This window comes from Diprion similis, chromosome 9 (assembly GCF_021155765.1).
Source record: "Diprion similis isolate iyDipSimi1 chromosome 9, iyDipSimi1.1, whole genome shotgun sequence".
Classification (NCBI taxonomy): Eukaryota; Metazoa; Arthropoda; class Insecta; order Hymenoptera; family Diprionidae; genus Diprion; species Diprion similis.
The window spans coordinates 609,626-626,628 of NC_060113.1; the positions used below are offsets into that span (position 1 = coordinate 609,626).

Here is a 17,003-nt window from a genome sequence, read left to right on the forward strand (position 1 = left end):
GGTGCGTTCCGATATTAGCTCTCAGTGCTGTCAACAATCTTTCATCTCTTTTGCGCTGACGAGTTCGAGGCTGCTCTGCCTCTGTCCTAGGGAGTTTTTAACGCTGCCAGCTAATTTCGGAACGCACCCTCATTAAGTCTAAAACAAAGGCTGTCTCCGTGCAGTGGTGCTGCTGCTGATTGATAAGGGCGGAATCATAAGGTCTCGTGGAATCTCTATAGTATACAGATCAATGGATTAATATCATGTAGTAATACGCGATGGGGTGCGAAATTTAGATAAACCTGCAAACCCACCGTACGATTGGTTAATAACTGACATGGTCCGTATGAAGTCTGCCTGGTACAAAACATGGTATGTGGAGATGGATGAAGTGTAATCTGTGGATTTCATGAATTTGATACCCACAGCGTTTTTGCGAATTTTATTAGTAATACTTCAAAGGACAACACCACATTTTGATAAATTGCATAGTGATTGATAGGAATTCCTCGTATTACAACAAGCAATTATTTTACCAAATATGGCAACATTACATACCAAACATTAGTGTAAATAGTGTAAACCCGGAGTTGGGAATTGAAATATACCAATTTGGTTGAAATGTCAATTTACATAATTCACGAGAGATGGTGATGAAATTTAGCGTAGTATGTTAATATAAATCCACTTATTTCCCATTGATCATTTCAAGGGAAAGGAAGAAGAAGAAATCCACTTATTCTCGTTCTATTCATAAATTTTAAGGTCAAAATGGCAAGCAGAGACTCTTCTGCTGCTATGAAAAACACTGATGACCACAGCGTCGAGGTTTGTATGCATAAATAGGTAAACATTTTAGATAAGTTGGTTTGTCCATTTGTCATTGACACTTTTCTGTTCAATTGTTAACAAAACATGATCATGACAAATGATTGGCAGAATTAAAAATTTTTCATAGACACTAATCATCGCAGCAGTTTTACAACATAGACCTTTTCAAAGGGATCAAAATTACTTCTCAATTTTTGGAGTTCAACCCTGTTTTTAGACCTCAAAATGGAACAGCTCTGTTTGCAGCTGCCAAGCTCAGTAAGCTTGCGAAGCATACCTAGAGAAAGAAATTACTAAGCTGTGCTAAACCCTAAGTCTTAATCTTCACCCTGGCAACAGTGTCAAGAATCATAGACTGCCTTGAAGTTGAAAAGATTTGTCATTATTTTCTATGTTATATTTCTTGCAAGTATTTATGAATGAATCTGATTACAGACACTGGCAGAAGTTTTTCGATGTTTCATTTGTATGGAAAAGCTGAGGGATGCTCATCTTTGTCCACACTGCAGCAAATTGTGTTGCTACGTTTGCATCAGGCGCTGGTTGACAGAGCAGCGTTCCCAGTGCCCCCATTGTCGTGCATCTCTCCATCTCCATGAACTTGTTAATTGTCGTTGGGTAGAAGAGGTGACTCAACAACTTGATACGCTTCAAGCTGTCGGCATATCCAATTCACGTCATGACGACTCATCAAGGGATAGGTACAGATTCCAAAACCTCGATTTACATTCAATTCTATATCTGCTTTCAGTTTTGTTGCAATCTTTGCTAATCGATTACACAGCCAACCAGCTTTATCATTTTTGAAACAATATAATGGACTAACAATCGATCATATTCATTTCGTTAGAGAAGACAATCTGAGATGGCAATGACACCTGTTCTTCTTTTTTTTCTGTTTTCATCTTGTGCCGTTTTGTACTGCAGACCTATATTTTGAGTACTTTTACCCTGTAAAAAGTTTGCATGTGTTCATTGATGATCCTATCGATTTGTAATTCCAATTTAATTTCTTACAAATCTGTACATTCAGACTTTCTATTTGTCTGTACGTTACTCTTTTGCGTATTTCATAACAGGATCGTTGTTTAATGATCAAGAGTTATCTTCACTAATGCTGATGAATGCCCTCAATATAGCTCACAGTAAAAGTTAGAGAGCGAGAAAAAACGTCTAATAGAAATTTTTATCATGTTGTAATGTCCATTGACTCTTTTTCCATTTAACAACGTAAGAGTAAGCTGCTTCGCGATATGTATGACAAACCAATATCTATTCAAAGTTGCTTATTTCTCAAGCATCTATGCAACATAGGTACAGCTTCCAATATCTCCCATTTGAATTTGTATATAATTATGAGACCATCGCTAATTCAGAACAGTTGTTTTTATGAAACAAATGATTACTCGATAGGTGCACAACTCATCATGAAAAATTATCAGTTTATTGTTGGACATGCCGTCGCTGTATCTGCCATCAGTGTGCCTTGTGGGGCGGTACACATTCTGGACATACATTTAAACCATTGGAGGAAGTTTATGAGCAGCATGTTACTCAAATTAAGGACGAAGTTGGACAGCTGAAACGACGGCTCATGGAACTGATAAGTCTTGTACAAGAAGTGGTAAGTTTATATGGATATGTGTGGATAAGCAACCTCCACTACGTCTTGAAGACTAGGGAAGCAAAATGCGTGGTTGTGCACTTCATGATTAAAAACTTCACAATGCCTCTATTTTAGGCAGTTTGGGTGCGTACATAATCTTTACATTTCTTCGAAACAGGAAAGGAATGTCGAGTCTGTGAGAGCAGCAAAAGATGAGCGAGTGCGTGAGATAAGGAATGCTGTTGAGTTAATGATTGCTCGTCTCGATTCTCAATTAAAGGCCAAACTTTTGACTTTGATGGGCCAGAAGAATTCTCTCACTCAAGAAACTGAGCAACTTGAAGCCCTCCTACAAGAAGTTGAACACCAGCTCCATTCGTGTACCCGTTCAGAACTTATCGTAAAAAGTGCAGAGCTCTCTCGAATGATACACCAAGTCCGAAAAAAACCAATGGCTAGTTTCGTCACTGCTCCTGTACCTGCCGATTTTCACAGGTACATAGACTCGCGTTTGCTTAACATTGTGCAAAGTAATTACATGTATCGAAAATAAATCTGCCTTTCTATCGTGTTCAGCATTGTAATTATAATGCTGGTTCGAAACACATTACACCTATCTGGACTATTGCCATGTATCAAGTCTAGAGTTGCTCTAATTTTATTGCAATTATGTTTGGCATTTTAGTGAAATTGTGCCAGGGTATGATAGCGCTACGTTTGCAATGCAACAGTTTACGCAATTGCAACTTAAAGCAGATCCCGTCTACTCGGCGCCGCTGCATGTCAATGGCCTGTGCTGGAGGTTAAAAGTTTATCCGGATGGAAACGGAGTAGTCCGAGGAAATTACCTTTCTGTCTTTTTAGAGCTCAGCGCCGGATTGCCGGAAACATCAAAGTAAAGCGCTTTCGCTTTATATTATATACCAACTTAGATAGATTATATGTTAATAAATTTACTCTTTCGCTCCAATCATAGGTACGAGTATAGAGTTGAAATGATACATCAGGGCTCCAGGGACACGAGTAAAAATATAGTACGAGAGTTCGCCTCTGATTTCGAAATTGGAGAATGTTGGGGTTATAATAGATTCTTTAGACTGGACTTGCTTGCTACTGAGGGATATTTGAACACAGAATTGGACACTCTGATATTAAGGTGCGTTTCTTGTTTTCCACCTGATGGAACATTGTGACAACATTTCTCAAAGTCAAACATAACGAGAATGAACATTTTATTCAAAATATTGAACTCAGTTCACCTTACCTAACAGCAAAAAATTTGAAGCCACAGAATGTTTCTAATCCATGAATGTTACTCAGATTCCAAGTGAGACCACCAACGTTTTTTCAACGCTGTAGAGATCAGCAGTGGTACATCAGTCAATTAGTCACAGTTCAAAATCAGTATGCGACGCAAATAAATGAGCTCAAAGAGGTAACAAGAGCTTTAAATATTCCAATCACACTATTCAGAAACATGTTCTATTTATGTGGAACAGAAATTTCCAGCTGATCACCAACAGATTAATTATTTTTAATCAATATTTTATTCATAACATAATCAATTTAATTTTCTTTAGAGATTAGCTATCGAAATATCACGGAATGCAGTGACAGCTACAAGAGCAAGTAGCGGAGCAACTGCGTGTGATCCATCGGCAGAATCCATTGGGACATCGTCCACCCAGCAGCCGCAACTGCCGGGTGCAGGAGACCCTATTCTCAGTCCCAACTGCGTCCAATTGCGTATTTTTGATCCCTTCTCACCGGTTAACATCACTTCCACCAGGTTTATTGCTTTCTCATTGTTTATTTTTAAATCTTTCTTTCGTTCCTCTGTTTTTCACTTGTAACTTTGGTAAAAAGAATCGAACACAAAGATACTGTCTTCTCGAATCATGTATCTTACAAAGAAGGTGCCAACTTTAATACTCGATCACTGTTGACATCTTTTCAGGTCAATACAGAATATGGTGCCTAGTGGAAGTCTAAGTGGCACAGGAAATGGAAGCAGAATTGCTTCTAGCAGCACGGCGCAGCTGTTGCCAATGTGTGAGCTGAGAGATCTAAAAAATATTCGACTTCTTGGTTCAGTTTCCACATTGTCTTCACTTTCTTCCAAAGCAAGTATAAAACAGCAAAGAGCTGGTAGTACAAACACAGCAACGAGGTCTCCAAGGCACGGAGGTCCTTGTCAATCGGACGGGCCAGCAGGAGATTGTCAGGCTTTGGTGACCCATTCACCAGTTCCATCCCATTCCTCTCCTACCATGCCTAATCAGCAGCCTTCCACACTTTCGTCCAGCAGCAGTAGCAGTGATAGCGGCGTAAGAATAATTAACTAGCTATAAATTTTCTTTTTTTCAGTCATTTTTTGGTCATTGTTAGTATTATGCTTTGCTTACGGTACTTAAATCGATTGTCACAGGAACTTAGCGAACACGACATATATTTGGATGACTGTGATCACCGTGATGCTAATCTGGGAATTTTGGACGACAATTCCAATGACGAAAATGACGTTGACGACGAAACTATGTCAGGTAAGAGAATGCAGAACTCAATATACCTAAAAAAACTCTCTCATTGCATCTATATGAAAAAAGAAATGTATTCTGTCTCCAGGGTAGTTACATTTGAATTTCCACGTATGTACATACATTTGTATAATATCGGCAAATGTATAATTATATGCATTTATCTGAGCAGACAAATGGGAAAATTTCACATCTCACGGTCGTACTGTAATCTTGGGATTAATGACCTAGGTGGTAGCTCCAACGGGGGATCTTCAATTGAGGATAGGCAGCTTGTACGCAACTGGCGTGATAGTGACCCTGAGTTAGATAAAGATGCTGAAAATGAGAAGCCCACTAACGAAAAACAGGAAGGGGAGTGCGTCAAGGAAGATCTCGCTTCCAACCATCCTACCCTCTTTCCTAAGAATATTTAGAGGGATTGACTTGTAAAATTTCTGGCGACTTCTTTTCTCGATTATTCAGATTTTGTGATCATGTAAACCAAAGCGAGAGATATCGAAATTTATTGTATTTTGCACCTATTTCTAAAAAACTTTCTTTCTGACTTTCAAATATTACCCATATTTATGTGCATTAATCAAATTGTTGCAATTAAATGGTCAGGCAAACACTATGTACTCGCCTATAGACGAACAATCAGCCTGTTACTTTACTTTGCTTTTTGACAGAGATTTCGAAGTGTTATGATCAAAACATTGCCTGAACATTTTATGAAAAGTCGCGCGACGGTTTGAAAGGCCTACTCCTGAAGTATACTCTATTTTATTTAACATACCATTTTTTTCCGGGCTTCCCCTCCGCACTAAACCTAATTTTGAAATGAATATTAACATAAATCCGAGATTCACTTTTAAGCCCTGGGAATTCGAGGAATGATTATAAGTATATGTTTACTCCCTAGGGTGCAAAAGTACTACTTCATTTCCTGACGCACCAAACAGTGTGGAAAACATGGAAGCGTTATATAAAAAAAATTAGTTTCAGGATTTCCGCGATCGATGTTTACTTGCAATTGATTTTGTTTAATTATGCTTTCGTATGCTTCTGGGATACGTCTGTCCAAGTACTGATGAGTATTTAATGCGACACGCATTATTGTCTAGGCATACTTGCACACATGAATCATACTCTGAATAAGAACATGCGTTATAAATTCAATGAATTGAAGAGGTTTAGTGTTTTGATTTAAGGAGAAAATGATGTTGAAGCTGCAGAGTCATTGGTCGCATGGTTACCCAGAAAACGAGTCGAGTCACAAGAGGCTAGTGAAAATTTGGGAGCAGCTAGCAGGTAAATTTGGAATCTCTGAGGATAGAAGTTTGTCAATCTTAATGGTTATAGGAATATAGCTAATAATACGTACTTACGTTTTGATTAACAAGGTTGCGAAGAAGTGATGGCTTGGATGATGAAATAATGCTCCTTCACTTGTTTGAAATGCAAGATCGAAATTCTACCTGGAGCGACCCATCTTTGTGGTCCTCGTCATTGGGTCTAAACCGTCATCTGGATGAAAATTGCGACTCTAAAAATGTTCCAGCAACATTCCAACACACTGGATCAGTATCAATGCATCAAGGCACAATGACTCCGACTCACACTGTAGCCAATTGCAAACACAAGCATTCTGAGTTGGATGTTTTGCATGCTGGTCCGAATTTCCCTGGACCGCATAAGTCTCGATCGGCTGCTCATTTATGTCAATCTCAACTGCCATCCGATCAAAGGCCTGAATTAACTCAAGCTGATAATGCTTTCCATCAAGATAGTACCAAAGCTATCGCTTCGGGAAGTCAGACAATTAGGTCCGAATCTACAACGCGCTCAAACTCAGTAGATTGTGAAAAAGATGTGACGGCGAATGTATCAGGAAGTCAAAATGCGGATGCAAATGTGTCTACAACATCTGACTTGATGGTACCAGATTGTAAGTTTGCCAACAAAGTTGTTGTAAGCTTTCTTTCTCATCTCAGTCAATTGTTCCATTATCAGTTAAATTTTATGCTATTTTTGACAATGACTAAATATTTCTGAAGATGGTTAATCTAATGGGGTTTTGTGTCTTATGGGCTTGCACGTTGAACAGCTTCTCCGAAAAAGCAGCTACACAGATTCTCATGGTGCTTGAGACCCACTCAAACCCGCGTACCTGTAGTGCCTGTTACGAAAATTAGCACAAGGGCAGCTGTCTTCAAATTCTTCACTCAATGTTTCTAATGATGCTTTACAACACAACCATTTGTATTTTGGAATTATTTACAAGTCATCGCGAGGTTGTCATTGCTTTTTCTTTTTGTCACAGTGGCTCTTGGCAGCAATAAAATTATGTCAAGACACGCCTCGTCTCTGCAACAATCATTGCCGTTATCTGTTGGTAAAACTGCCGGTGATCAGGACAGGACGAAAATATCAGAGTTCGAGAAATTGTTGGAAACAATTCAATTATCACCTCGCTTGCAAGAAGATACTGCTGCCTGCCTTGTCAAACTGAGGTACTTTTTACACTAATTCTCATCATTAGTTTTCAAATGATTCAAAACAAGCGACTGCTCGTTTATTGTTCGTTTTCTCAGTAAAACCAATTACTTTATTTGTAGACAAAATTTAGCTGGTGAATGTACGAACAGTAACTATTCAATCAATTCTGTACCACCTCCACTTTCCCTGGGCTATGAAGGACCATCGACATCCTCGCTGAGTAGTAATTTACTTTCCGACCCTATTTCAACCTGCCATAATTATAGCTGGTCCCCACCTTTGTATCAGCCGCATAAACATGGTGAGTCCAACTGACTAAATTCACTTCGTTTTCAATCTTTGTAGACTAATTTTGTAAACACGGAAAAAAGATATGAACAATCTGCAATTTCATTCCAGGTTAGAAGAAAATTACAGAATCGTTAGGTCATCACGATACATCAAATACAACTTTTACGAGCAATTAATTTTCCTACTATTTAATTTAATCACAAATGCATACACCTTACGATGTATCGCAATATAGTTGATGGCAAGAAGAAATGTTTTGAAGTATGTTCGAATTTGTATAACAGGTCATTAGAAATACTTATGTCGTCAATTTGAGAATCCAAGTGTACCTCTCTCTGTGCATATTGTACAGTTTCTGTGGATGTTTAAGGAAGAATAAAAAACAGAAACAAACAATTGCAAGTTAAGATTTTGATTCTATAAATGCTTCAAAACTTATTTATTTACATATGAATAAAATATAGATTGAATAAAGCATTACAAATTGAACATTTCAATCCTGCGCTATTGTGTGTAATCAATGATGAACACGATCTTTGCAATTAGCAATCAAAATTCAATTCCAAGTAAACTAGCCAATTAAAGATGACTAATACGAATGAAAAATATCAATTCCTGGAGCTTGCAATAGAAATTTATTATAATTAATAATACCACTGGTGGCATGAATATTTTACAATAACTTTTATTGTTTGTTTGTTTGTCAATTACCATATTTTTCCTTATACACGTAAAACTGGATTATTCCTTCAGTGTACATTGTAAAAATTGTACATTGTAAAGTTGATGGGCAAGATTATAATATATTTGACTTATGTGGTTTTAAATCAATGCTTATCGATCAATACCTAATGTGTAAGTTTGTCCTTTCAGAGGCCCAGGATAGTTTTTTCGGGTACAATAATTTGTTATTAATCTCTTTGTATGGTCAATCACTTCGACTGATTATTTGACTTTTGTTCATAATCTACGTTCACGTATTTTGTAGTCTTCCTCTTTAATATATTTTTGACTGTGATGTATTGTCCCTATTTATATAAAACGAAAATGACTGTCAATCAAATAAACAAATAGTCTCATGGAGTTGATCAAAATGTGAAAAAAATCTAGAGCTAAATAATAATTACGTGGATGATTAACCATACGACTTGCATCTAACTAGGCAAATTGAGTAAAAAGCAGTAGTCATATGACCTACCATGAGTGTTTTTAAAGGTACAAGTACATGCCTAGCTCAAGATGCTACATCATCTATATTTATGAGTAAACGAAATATTATATCAGTACATTAGTCGTATTTATTTACATACTTGGGTAAAATACTTGCAGAATGCTTAATCTAGTTTTGTTTGGATTTTCAACTCAAGAGTGATTCTGAGTTTTCAGACAATGACTCTTAAATGAAACTCCAACAATAGTGAGAATAATTATGCTTTCATCCAATGGACAGTGACTCTTTGGTGGCTTTGAACTTGTGCTTGCGTACCACTGTCCTGGATTACTCACTCACTCCGAATCGACAAACCTGACTAACGGTATGAGTATGTGTTGCGAATACTGCAATTAGTATGAAATAAAATTCACGTCCGAAAAACTCTCGGATTAGATGGTCAAAAAGGGAACATCTAAGATAAGTTGCTCACTAGATAAATAAACCAATGAATGCCTATCGATTATTCTGGAGGTTTGATAAGGAATTTTCAATTCGGCATAACCATTTTGAGTCCCATTTCTTGGGCTTTGTTATTAAAAAAGTACGCAGAGTCAAATCTTTCAGCCACTGATACGCTCGTAACATGTTATTTATTTATTTAACTTCCCTACGTTAACTTGTGAACGGGAATAAATTGTACAACTAACAATTGTTTCGATTGTAATAAAGCTTGTGGTCAAGTTGGAAAATGGTCAGTTAGTGTACATAGATATTAGTAGATTCTCTACCCTGTGATTCTTCTCAGTTTATCTGCAAACAATTGAATTATGCAATTTTTGCAGGGGAAAAGAAAAACATAGCAGAGATTATCGTGTGATCCTGGTGATTTTATGTAGTTAACATGAGGATTAGATGTGATGAAGTTACAAAAACTTAGATAGTAGTCACGTAGTACTTACTAAATATAATTAGCTTCCAGTATGCGAACTCTTATCTCTTCGTCTTCTGGATACTCCCTTGCCTTTTCCTCGTTTGGTACATAATGGGTTTCATTAAATCTGCAGAAATACCTTCCAATCTCGTAGTGATTTACCCACTTCGGTGGGAAGGCAAGCATTAAATTCTCTGAATTATAAAAATAAGATTCAAATATCATTACTTTTTAATCGTCTTGAGACACTAATGCAAAGCCACGCTGATGCGAAATTTGGGTAATATGTATAATATCATTGCAGCATTCTACAGGGAATTTTTCATTCATATGAACACCTTAATAATCAGATGGAAGAAAGCGTAACATCCTTTTTACAGTGTTTTACCTTGGGCAGCATAACGCGATGACCCATCCTCAGCAAAAACATTATAGAAGGGTTGATTTGAGCCGCCGGAAAGGTCCTCTACACCCATCTCAGCCATCCATTCCGTTGTAGCTGCGCATTGTGGATCCCATCCCGTTATTACACACAAGTAATCATAAGATCGGTGCCTCATGATCAGCCCGATAGCATACATTACTTCTGGTCTTCTTTTTTTTGGCAATATGTGTTCCTGTAGTAAAATTAAAATAGATACATAAACCAACAAATCGATCATTACATTTTTCATGTGAGAATCATTGGCAATGGTTGCTCACCTCAGAAACATCTTTCATGTGTCGTTCATAATCGTGGAGCATTTGTAAAATGTGATTAGCCTGTCCTCTTGACCCATTCTCCAGATCCTTCAATATGTTATCAAATTTGAAACTAGCTTAACAAGTTCGATTACGAATATATTTCAACACTACCATAATATTTAGTTACCTGTTGTATCGTGTTAAGCGTGTTGACTAGACCTGCTAGATCCATCTGATGAAGCATGTAAAAGCGAGCAAGATGTAGTATAGTACTTGTATCGTATGGCTGTACAAGATGTAAAAGCTCTAAGGCTGAACGTAGACGAGCTGCTCTGTTATTGAGTTGAGTGCGCTGTCGACCGGCTACTTCCAAATTATTTGCCATACGTCCGATAACCTGGACATATGGGTGGGGTAAAAATTAATTACTCTTTATTTTTTGATACTGAAATTAATCTGATAAATCGATTAGATGCAATTAGAACACTTGTATTACCTCTATGGCAGTTGCGGCATTGTGAATGTTATATCGTTGAATGGGACATCGTGATGTACCGCTAATTTTAGGACAACTGCTTTTGGTCAGTAGTTGCCCGCCATTAAATACATCTATGTAGAAACTTTCATCTTCTTCAGATTCTGGGAGGGTACTGACGAAAAAAAAGTAAGGATTATAATCATTCAGGAATGGTACGAACGATCGGAAAAAAAAGTAACAGATATTTTCTTACTACTTCTCTTTCCAACGTAATAAAAAGTGGGCAGGAAAACTGACTGGCTCGCACCGAACTCCCAGCCTTCGTGCTATACTTTCAAACACTATTGCCAACGTAATAGGAATACCGTGTTTTTTTTCGAGTACCTGCAAATTTTTCAACAATTGACTTCCAATCGTTTACCAGAACAAAAAAAAAAAAAAAAGAAAAAAAAATACAACACTTCTATGACTAAGAAATCAAAAGATTATTTTTTTAATCTCACCCTGTTAATAAAAGAATTCTCTGACGAATAGAACATCTCGCTATTTCCATAGAAACAAAGGCGTTTAAACATGACCTCACACAGTGCGGCGATGACTTGTCTCGAATTTGCACAGCCCCATTGATTATCATCAATGTTTGCCAATTTCCACAACTCGAATTTGTCTTCAGAGGTTGAAAAAATTGGATGAGAAGGATTATGCTCCCTCAGGTGTTCTTTTACTTGATCAGCGATCCTATCTAATGTCGCGGATATAGACGAATAAGAAATTCTCAACTCTGGCTGACTCCATTGAGCGACCAAAACGGCACCTCGTTCTAAAATCTGTTCTTTATCCGGAAGATTGATATATGTCTGCCACTCTTCTCTTAAGCAATTTTGTCGAAGGTATCTTACGACTTTGTAAGCGTAGTACTTATGGGTCAAGTTGCTTCTTCTGAAACAGATGATTCAAGACGCTGGCATGTCGATTGAGTTGATAATAATTATGCTGTACAGTAAACTGAATTTCTTTGTACAGTTAAAAGAGCATTCGATGGAAAAACATACTTTGCTGGACAGTTGATAAGTGTAATGAGCTCGTCAATCAGGATATGGCGTGGTAGCAGATATCCTCCAAATGACAAATTCGGTGAAACATCGAATTCGGTCAAATCGGAATTAGAAAGCTCTTGTTTTCTATAGTATTTGGCAGACATGAGAGACAGTTGATGCCGCAATCTCTTTCTGTACATCACAGATTTTTTTATCTCATCCAACCAATTCGACACTCGTTCTTTGGTCCTCTCGGTTGTTTCGTAAATTTCTCTTAGATCTGGCCACCTGATACATGAGGAAAATTTATTTCCCATTGAATAGATTAGAAATTTCTCAAGATTGTGTGAATTTCAATGATACTTAAAACACTTGACTAAAAAATTTTTTCATCTCCCAAATATCGGATCAACAGTTAACATGTCAAGCATCTGCAAAGCCTATCGTAAATATGAGTAAATCTAAAGATTATATCCTATATGAGAGTTTTTCTCTCTGTAAATAAAGAATAAGTATAAACAGAAGGACGGAGTATGCTGGCAATAGATTGGCAACTGCGTATTTTATTTATACCGTGCTCGAGGTGTTGAAGAACAAAAATATTGAACATTGCAGCAGATATTGAATATAAACAGATAACATAATTCACTATCATGCCTGAATTTGTTGAAACTTCACATCTATATTTTCGCAGGTATTTGGTATTCGAATTTGACGGGGAATATATTCTGAAATGTCAGTATATGTTGAGATTAAAGTACCTTTGGAAAAATTTCGCTCTCCAGAGTTTGTTGCTCCCTGTAATTGTTATATACAAGTGTCTGCAAGTCAAGGCGAGGTTTATGATGTCAGTCATCTTGACATTTTCACACTCCAGCATATACTCGATTACTTCATGCGGCATTGAAGTTATCAACGCTTCGGAGACCATTATGAAAGTTTGACGTGAAACGCTCTTGGTTAGCTACCTGTGGTTAGCCCTGCAAAACTAAATACGGTTTGCGACGTATGTAAAATCACAATCATCACAAGTTATACAACGACAGCAGTTATCCAGCTCCTTGCAGCAACTCTCACGAACTCGAAGCACTGCACAACACTGTTCGTCACTCGTGCAGGGTCATGCAGATTACGGAATATGTATGGACTTATTGGACATGCGCATTTAGAGCGCAGCGCGGCAACGTTATTGAACATTGTTTCGTCAACGTTTATTCAATGTCGTCAACGACACTCGCGCTTCCAAAGAGCTGCGATCGCTGCGATGTTATTGGCTGCTGGTTGCAATTCGAAAGACTGTTCTGTCAACTATGGCGGCCCTTGTAATTCGAGGGCAAATGAAACTAATGTGAGATTTTTATTCGTTGATAATTAGAACAAATACAACGTAAAGACGAAGTTGTTTTGTACGATGTTTATTTTCAGTATGCATATACCTGACAATTGTATTTCTGCACGTATTACTTAGACTCACGTGAGACCTAACCTAAACTCACCTAACCTGCAAATCAGTAACCTTTAAATTTTGCTACTTTCTTTTGCAGTTTTTACCAGAGATTATACAACATAACTAAAAATAATGTCAATGGAATTAACGTTAACGAAGGATTGAAAATATCTTGGTATCAACGCCAGTTATTTCATGCAACTAAATGGTGTAGTAGGAGTAAACTATCTAAGGAAGTGGTATGTTATTTATTACATAAATACCGGGCGACTGCGAGTCTAGAAAATTATGATAACTAGTTTATTTCTCTGTATATCTTGAATTTTACAATTGATTCTGAAGGAGTAATTATAAAATTCCAGAAAACATTACGTCCTTTGAAATATCCTGTAAAAACGAAAATGCAACAGCTAGAGCCGGTAAAAGTATGGAAGAATATGACTGTCGCGGAACTAGCACAAGCTGCAGAAAAGGATATAAGTCAAGTATTTGAGGCGATGGAATTTACGAGTGGTTATAAATTCTATAAGAAGAGTGACTCTGTTATAAATGATCTAACAGAAATCATACAAATCGTTAAAATATTTGACAGGAGAGTTGTATGCGTATCGCCATCCAGTGATACAGAGTTTGACGAGAACCCAGATCTAGATGCAGTAAGGCGGTAAATATCTCATATTTTAGCAATAGAAGGTGAATAAACTAACTTCATTTTGATACCAAAGTTTCTTCTAATTAAACGATTAAACCTGACTCTCCATTAAAAAATCTTTGAGAGTCTACTGCATAGATCACACTGTAAATTGAATATGAAATTTTTAAGCAATTGCATTATTCAGGCCTCCACCAAATCCAGATGTTCTGGTAAAACGACATCCAGTAGTTACAGTCATGGGCCACGTTGACCATGGAAAAACAACATTGTTAGACTCGCTACGTAGCACAGCAGTTGTGGACTCTGAGTTTGGTGGGATAACTCAACACATTGGAGCGTTTAATGGTGAGAACTCGTACGTTTCAAATCTCATTGAGTGCTTCTCATCATGTTTTTGTTTGTAAGACTTATCGTAATTCCCATTTCAGTTACCTTTGACACCAACGGAAGGATAACTTTTTTGGACACCCCTGGACATGCAGCATTCAGTGCAATGAGAGCTCGAGGTGCACATGTTACAGATATTGTTATTCTAGTCGTAGCCGCGGATGATGGAGTTATGGAACAAACAATTCAGAGTATTCAAATGGCAAAGGACGCTAAAGTGCCGATAATCGTAGCAATAAACAAGATCGATAAGCCAGAAGCTGATATTGTAGGTAAACGTTGTAAACGATGCAACTTCTTCGTATTTTTCACACACAAAATTAGTTTACCGTATGTTAGTGTCACCAAATCGTAGATGCGTTTGCTAGTGTCCATTAGTAATGAACGATTCAATCTTATTCTTTTCAGGAACGAACAAAGACAATGCTCGCACAAAATGGCATACAAGTAGAAGATCTAGGTGGAGAAGTACAGAGCATAAATATTTCAGCGTTGAAAAAAATTAATTTGACTGATCTCATTGAAGCAATCGTAGCACAAGCAGAAATAATGAGTCTCCAGGGAGATCCTACAGGTTTTGTGGAAGCAGTTGTAATTGAGGCATCCAATGATCCAAGACGTGGGAAGCTGGCAACTGTATTGATTCAGCGTGGTACCCTTAGAAAAGGATCTATTCTCGGTACTGCAATAAAAGATTTTTCTATCATTGGGCGGTAGTTGCTTCGAATTGGATCCATCATACAGAAATTATTTGTTTAGTGTGTGGAAAAGCCTGGGCCAAAGTTAGGTCAATGTTTAATGAAGATGGTAAACTTGTGACGGAAGGTAAGTTGTCCGAGGCTGTACAGGTAATCGGATGGCGCGAAATGCCAGTTGCTGGGGATGAGATCCTCGAAGTTGAGAGCGAAAAGCGAGCCAAAAGTGTAATAAAGTACAGGACGAGTCAGGAGTTTGAGAAGAAGGCCAAGGAGCACGCAAAAGCTGCAGAAGAAAAACACCAACAATACCTTGTTGTAAGTTATATCTTACAAAATCTATAGTCAAATATTTGTTTAACAGTTTCAAATTGTAGGAATATAGAGATAAATTATCAAAAAGAAGAGCAATGGGAATAAAATATGGAGGCGCAGAAAGGCGTCTGCAACAAAAACAAGAACCCCACAATGATGGATCACCCAAGGTTAATGTCATCATCAAAGGTGATGTTGGTGGATCTGTTGAAGCTATATTAGATGTACTGGATACTTACTCTACAGCAGACGAGTGCCAGCTAAACCTAATTCATTATGGTGTCGGAAACGTGACAGAGACGGATATTGATTTAGCGAATGCATTTAACGGTGAGTAACTACTTTCCCCGGGCATTAAGAAAAATGGTTAGAAGATTTTACATAACAGAAATGGTTGTAGAAAGCCAGGGATATTTTCAAGAAAGAAATAAAATCGCATCTTCGTGAAAATCATGACACACAATTCAATATACTCACTATTTGCAATGTCAATCATAAATTCCTCGCATCACATTCCAGCCATAATATATAGCTTCAACGTTGAGACACCGCGTAAAGTTGGAATTCAAGCCAAGGAGAATGGTGTCCAGATCCGGCCATTTAACATCATCTACAAACTCATCGACGATTTAAAAGAGGAAATAAGTAGCAAGCTTCCTGTGCTTCAACAAGAAAAAATTCTTGGTACATAATTATCGATAAAATTTTCTTTTGGTGGTCAAAGTTTGTCTGCTGAATAATAGCGTAATCGAAAATACTGATAAAAAAAAATTTGTCAATTTAGGTGAAGCAAATGTTTTGGAACAATTTGAGATATCTGACGGAAGGAAAAAAAAAGCTTACGTAGCTGGATGTCGATGTGTAAAAGGAATCCTAAAAAAATCTGCATTGTTCAAATTAGTACGTGGAAACGAAGTGATTCACTCAGGTAACAAATATAGATATTTATCAGTTTTTAAGATAGGAAATCTATTAGAAAACTAGGCTAATGAGATATCTTGACATACAGGATCCTTAAAATCGTTAAGGCACGTCAAGTCTGAAGTTGATACCATTAAAAACGGGGTGGAATGTGGTCTCAGACTGGACGATCCTGAGGTTACATTTCAGTCTGGTGATACTCTGGTTTGCTACACTTTGGTTGACGTAGAGCAGAAATGTGCATGGAATCCTGGATTTTAATTTACACATTGTAAAGATTTATTACCGGTAAATAATTATGATTTAAAAATTTGTTATACAAAACGAATAAACCATGTACATATGTTGAAAAAACTATGGATTTTTTTACCAAACCACCTCAGCAAATTTTAAAGGTTTGTTGCTTATTCATTCAGTTAATTTGTTAGAAAAAGAATATTACTTAGGGTTGCGAAATGTAATCATGTATAGATTTATTCACAAATATGTTCTGAAGATGAATCGATGAAAAATCGAACCAATATTACATGTAAAAAGTAAAGTAATATGATTTGCATATTTTATTCGTAATA

At 37.2% G+C, this 17,003-nt stretch overlaps 3 protein-coding genes across 7 annotated transcripts; 2 read left to right on the forward strand and 1 right to left on the reverse strand.

The window, feature by feature from the left end:
- The first annotated feature begins 227 nt into the window (after window positions 1–227).
- On the forward strand, window positions 228–8,489 carry LOC124410544 (E3 ubiquitin-protein ligase TRIM37-like). 4 transcript variants are annotated; one of them, XM_046889006.1, is made up of 16 exons: window positions 228–354; window positions 748–828; window positions 1,249–1,514; window positions 2,227–2,437; window positions 2,598–2,914; window positions 3,105–3,314; window positions 3,396–3,575; window positions 3,740–3,854; window positions 4,000–4,208; window positions 4,377–4,746; window positions 4,848–4,962; window positions 6,150–6,249; window positions 6,342–6,886; window positions 7,262–7,451; window positions 7,557–7,738; window positions 7,837–8,489. In XM_046889006.1, exons 3-16 carry the CDS (start codon window positions 1,282–1,284, stop codon window positions 7,839–7,841), a joined length of 2,982 nt encoding a protein of 993 aa, XP_046744962.1. In that variant the 5' UTR covers window positions 228–354; window positions 748–828; window positions 1,249–1,281; the 3' UTR covers window positions 7,842–8,489. The 4 variants fall into 4 exon arrangements, with proteins under 4 accessions (XP_046744962.1, XP_046744959.1, XP_046744958.1 ...); XM_046889003.1 differs by having other exon boundaries at window positions 748–810; XM_046889002.1 differs by having other exon boundaries at window positions 238–650; window positions 748–810.
- Window positions 8,151–13,116, reverse strand: LOC124410555 (F-box only protein 21-like). 2 transcript variants are annotated; one of them, XM_046889022.1, is made up of 10 exons: window positions 12,773–13,116; window positions 12,027–12,299; window positions 11,478–11,913; window positions 11,228–11,358; window positions 10,993–11,146; window positions 10,684–10,893; window positions 10,515–10,601; window positions 10,201–10,429; window positions 9,841–10,006; window positions 8,151–8,349 (listed from the first exon to the last, which is right to left on the reverse strand). In XM_046889022.1, exons 1-10 carry the CDS (start codon window positions 12,940–12,942, stop codon window positions 8,337–8,339), a joined length of 1,869 nt encoding a protein of 622 aa, XP_046744978.1. In that variant the 5' UTR covers window positions 12,943–13,116; the 3' UTR covers window positions 8,151–8,336. The 2 variants fall into 2 exon arrangements, with proteins under 2 accessions (XP_046744978.1, XP_046744979.1); XM_046889023.1 differs by lacking the exon at window positions 8,151–8,349 and adding an exon at window positions 9,035–9,691.
- On the forward strand, window positions 12,944–16,758 carry LOC124410528 (translation initiation factor IF-2, mitochondrial). The gene is made up of 12 exons (XM_046888979.1): window positions 12,944–12,949; window positions 13,262–13,359; window positions 13,556–13,697; window positions 13,821–14,122; window positions 14,298–14,458; window positions 14,542–14,768; window positions 14,909–15,179; window positions 15,260–15,513; window positions 15,573–15,840; window positions 16,030–16,194; window positions 16,295–16,438; window positions 16,520–16,758. The coding sequence occupies exons 1-12, from the start codon at window positions 12,944–12,946 to the stop codon at window positions 16,690–16,692; spliced, it is 2,211 nt and encodes a 736-aa protein (XP_046744935.1). The 3' UTR covers window positions 16,693–16,758.
- Window positions 16,759–17,003: the final 245 nt, after the last annotated feature.